The sequence below is a fragment of the Egretta garzetta genome, unplaced genomic scaffold (assembly GCF_000687185.1).
Source record: "Egretta garzetta isolate BGI_Z169 unplaced genomic scaffold, ASM68718v1 scaffold511, whole genome shotgun sequence".
NCBI lineage: Eukaryota > Metazoa > Chordata > Aves > Pelecaniformes > Ardeidae > Egretta > Egretta garzetta.
The window spans coordinates 1,662,572-1,667,597 of record NW_009258554.1 but is presented as its reverse complement, the minus strand read 5'-3'; the positions used below and the strand labels follow the sequence as shown (position 1 = coordinate 1,667,597).

Genomic DNA, 5,026 nt, shown 5'->3' with positions numbered 1-5,026 from the left:
GGCGCTGGGAGGTGCCCCGTTGTGTCAGGCTCCTGCAGCCTCAAGACCTGCTGGCTGCAGCTGGCTGACTTCCGCAAGGTGGGCGACCTGCTGAAGGAGAAGTATGACAGCGCTGCTGCCATGAGGATCAGCCGGAAGGGCAAGCTGGAGCTGGTGAACAACCGTTTCAACATGCCGACGCAAGAGGACCTGGTCTATGTCGACCCCAGCCCGGACTATTGCCTGCGCAATGAGACCACTGGCTCGCTGGGCACTCAGGGCCGACTGTGCAACAAGACCTCAGAGGGCATGGATGGGTGCGAGCTGATGTGCTGCGGGCGGGGTTATGACCAGTTCAAGAGCGTCCAGGTGGAGCGTTGCCACTGCAAGTTCCATTGGTGCTGTTACGTCAAGTGTAAAAAGTGCACAGAGATCGTCGACCAGTACGTCTGTAAATGAAAAGAGCCACCAAAGCAACAAATCTATATTATATAAATCTATATAAATATATTTTATATTTGTATAAATAAACAGATGATGATAATAATTAAAGAAGCTTATTTAAGAGACATTTTGGTTTTGAAATTTCCCCCATCAGGCTGGCTGGTTTGCCATTCCTGCAGTTCTGCTGGGGAATTTGTCTTTGGGTGCATTTCCCCGTGGATGTTTCAGTTGGGGTGAAGAGGCTGAGGAGGTGTTGACAAAGTGAACCCCCTGCACACAAGCACACACTATTTCATTACAGAAACAAAGCCAGCGAGAAGGAGAAGGGTGGCTTCTTTCTGCTTTCTCATCTCTTGAGTCTCAGCATTTTGCAGTTATTGCACATCTGAAATTACAGCCAAACGTGGGTGAGTCCTAGCTATCTGAGCGTCAAAGCCTGCCACCCCACTAAACCCACTGGGGAATTCGGAACCAATTCTTGGTCCCTCTAAAGTGCTCTGTCACATTAGAGGGCAGGTTAGCCAAGGCTCCTCTACAAGAATATGGCTTAAAATCCAGAGGTCTGTAAACCGTTCCTGGATGCTGCACAGACCACAATGTGGTGGAGGAAGGTTTACAACCTGCTATTGTGAGAAAGGAAGGTGTGACCTTCGGCTGACCAGTGCACAGCCTGGGAGTCCCCAGGAAGCCAGCACCTAGCTCTTCTGTACCGCCTAAGCAAAAGGGAAGTCTGTCCAGCTCGGACTACATGGCTATGTGTGTGAGGGAGATTTTTTTTTTTTTTTTTCTTCCTTTTAATCCCATGCTGAAACTTCATTTGTCCATGTAGAGGAGAAGCTGCCGGTTCCCAGGGATGTTTGCAAAGGCAATATACTTCCTATTTTGTCAGTAGCAAGAAGCATTGCGTGCACACATGTGCACATGACTGCATAAGCACTCCTCGTACCGCTGCCGGTTTTCCTCCTTGAAGTGGATGCAGGTGGTCACCTTGTTCAGCTCTGTTAAATCTTCCTCACCACCATCCCAGATGTATAGTTTCTCTTTAACATTAAACACCCCTCAATGACATTTTGTTCCCTCTGTTGCTTGTGTACCTGTGTGGTTTTGTTTTATTCTTTTGGTGGGGTGTCTTTTATTTTGCTGCTCCATATTTCAGAGTCCAGGAGCCATGCTCTTCCCTGGCATAAGCTAACCACAGACACGTTTGCTCCCAGAATGTGGGCGTACGTTCACTGATGGAAGTCTTTTCTGTGTTTGTCCTTGGTAATAAGAGATTGTAATAAAATTGTACCAGGGCAGGAGGCATTACCAAAGTCTGCTAATCAGTCTTACCACGTTGGAATGTTAGTAGAATCCAATTCATAAAGCAGGGAACAAATGCTGTTTCTAGCACAAGACATTTCCTGTGCCTCTCAGCATCTGCAGAGTTCATTTGCAGTCAGAACAATCAAGAGAAGCCAGTCCTCAAAATACAAGGGTTTGCTAATATACATCCCCTTTGTTACTGACATTCCAAGGGTGTGGAGGTTTTTTTACTGTAAATTTTAAAATGTGCAAAATATGCCAATAAGCAAAGAGCCAGTCATGAAGATTATTATTTTTATATTAAACCTCTGTTTCTTATAAAGCATTGCAGTTTTACAGATTCCACCATTTCAACCACCAGAGAAGAATTTATATGTACCTTTCATACTTCAAATATTTGAGGACTCCAGAAAAGCACAAGGAAGAAAAATTATGTTTAATAATTAGGAGCTGTTGTTTTTTTTAAACCAATGTGTCCAGTTTGGGGTTTTTTTTTTAATCCAACAGGCAATATATTTGCTGGCATCCCAGAATACAGTTTCTTGGAATATAAACAGTGGCCTAGATTTATTTTATTATGTAAAATCCAAAGCCAGTGGTATTGTAATTCAAAGTAACGGAAATAGTTTTCCATGCATGGAAAAAATGTGAGTGCAATGGCCTGATCCAACTCCCATTAAACTTCAGTGGGAGCTGGACTGAGCCCAAGATCAGATCAAATGTGTGAGCTATTCACTCCTGGGATACAATACGGTTCAAGCCCACTAATAAAACTTGCTCTACCTTGGATACATCTAAAAAAGACCTTTCCTCCCACCACCCTCACCTCATGTTCTTGTCCGTCCTCATTGCGTCAGTGCTTAAAAGGTGTCAGCTATTTGTATATGATACCCTCAGGCACTGTTAATGTGTCTAATCATTCAAAATTATTTCATTTGGCCTTTCCGATAAAGACCACACATTTAAGGGAGTCGCAACTCTCCCTGGAGTTTGGCACTGCAATTAATTTTGTGGGTGTAAACAACTTCGGGAGCGGAAAAGCTGGCACTGTTATGGCTACTATTCATCTGGGTGTCCCTGGGTATGTCCTTCTTTTTCCACCTAAAACATTGTGTGGATGGAAAAAAAGATGATGTTTGTCCTTTTGTTCCAGTACTTTGGACCTCCGGCAGCCTGGTTGGAGCCAGCAGTTCCTATTGGGTTGGGACCATATAGCGATAGGAGAGAAGTGACCATTGGATTTCTTTCCCCCTCCCCTCTTCCCCCTCGCCCCCCCCTTTTTTTACAGGACCTAGGTTTCAGTCTTCTCGACTTTCTGGGAGTTTTGTATCCAAAAATTTGATCCTGGTGAATTCTAGCTTAAAACTTAATTTCTATGGCACCCGCACATAACCTCCTTAGGGTGGTAGTAAGTATAAAATAAGAGCGCAGCTGGTTTGGTTTGATGCAAAGCCAAAGTCAGTCAAACAGAAAGCTGTAGCAGAACTACTTCTTTACCATGGAAGTTGAAAAAGTGGTGGATTTTAAATTGTGCCTTGTCAGATGCACAAAGTGGTAGAGGGATGTGGGGGTGGGGAGCTAAGCTTGATTCTGCCCTCTGCCGATTATCTGCTTTGTAATCTTCAACAAGTTACTTAATTTCCTTGCATTTTAGCCTCCAGCCTCCTCCTGTATGAAATGGGGAGCGGAATACCTCCTTTTTCTGTAAAGCTCTTTGAGAAATATGGCTGAAAAAAAAGGTGATTGAAGGCCTACCCTGTACGCTCATTAACTCTGGCAGGCAGACAGCTGTATCCCCATTGTGTGGGGACACGCTCAATTCGGGACAAAGAGGCTCAGCGGCACCTCGGAGGGTCAGATGCTCAGAGGTGGTTGCTGGGGTGCTCAGCGGGAGCCTCGAAGAGTCTGACACAGCGAAGCCCTACTCCAGCACAACGCTGGAGGGAAGACCGTTCTACAACAGAGAGGTGAACTCGGGGCTTGTTTATTTATGGGTATCGAGTGTCTGGTAGCAAGAGTGAGGCTTAGGGAGGTTAGCCTGGTTTCTGAATCAAATACCTGCCTGCTCAAAATCTGTTTGTAGTTTCATATGGATAAGGTATTCACACACTACGATATTGTATGGTGTGTGCTGGTAGCCGGCTGCCACATGCCAGCCCTGAAGTCACTGCGCCTCACAGGCTGATAGAAATGGCCACCCGTAAGTCATGTAAAACTAAAATATTTTGGAGTTACAGGCACTATGCAAATACACAGTTATTGCAAGTCGGTGAACATCAGCTCCTAAACGGAGCAGAACAGGATGCAAATCTGTCATCATTTTCCAACTGGCTAGTAATACATAAGCTATAATGTGAATGAATGAGGCCTCAGTATACTCTGCTGCAAGGTAAGCTAAGCAATAGCTGATCCCAGAACAAACGGAAACTTTCATTCGATATTATGGTAAAAAGATGGTGGCAGGGTTGTGAGAAAATTTACATGAACCTTTTAACACCGCCGGACTCCAGGCCATTTGCATCGTTTGGAGGCTCCCATTCTTTGTCACCAAGAAGTCTGTGCCTACCCAGAGCTCCAAGTAACAGAGACGGCTGCCTTTTGCAATTCAGGCAACAGCCAGGTTGAACCCAGACGCGCAGCTTGAGCGTAACTCATACTTTCTATACGGACCCAAGTTTTGTAGCCCTGACAAAGCACATATGAAGCAGATCTTGTTCAGTCATATAAAATTAAACCTGCAGGAGTCTCTCTCTGCTCCCTTGACCCTGCCCAGGGAGAAGCCTAGTAGGTTTAAATTACACCGTGGGAGAAATTCCTGATCACCTGTGGCTACAGAAATATAGACAGTATTTTCATCAGCTGATGCAGACACAGAACACCCCAAGGAGACCTTGGGAAATACTTTCCAGAGACTAAAGGGCATTTCTCCAGTGTCTGTCACAAGGTTTTCCAGAACCTACTGCTTATATGGTCATTCATGTTCGTTTAGCTTTTGTTTAACTACATTTCAGGTTAAATAGATACTAGAAGACACTCTATGAAATCAAGGACGGGATGTCATCCAGAGAGACCTGGACAGGCTGGAGAGGTGGGCTGTGTGAACCTCATGATGTTCAATAAGGCCAAGTGCAAGGTCCTGCAACTGGGTCGGGGTAACCCCCAGTATCAATACAGGCTGGGGGAAGAAAGGATCGAGAGCAGCCCTGCCGAGAGGGACTTGGGGGTGCTGGTGGATGAAAAGCTAGACATGAGACGGCAATGTGCGCTGGCAGCCCAGAAGGCCCACCTTACTCTGGGC

At 45.5% G+C, this 5,026-nt stretch overlaps 1 protein-coding gene across 1 annotated transcript in view; it reads left to right on the top strand.

The window, feature by feature from the left end:
- WNT5B (Wnt family member 5B) overlaps positions 1-459 on the top strand; it is a 17,248-nt gene extending 16,789 nt beyond the window's left edge. The window contains exon 4 of the mRNA XM_009647938.2: positions 12-459. Coding sequence (XP_009646233.1) covers positions 12-438 — 427 coding nt within the window. The 3' untranslated portion in view covers positions 439-459. The remainder of the gene's footprint in view (positions 1-11) is intronic.
- Positions 460-5,026: the final 4,567 nt, after the last annotated feature.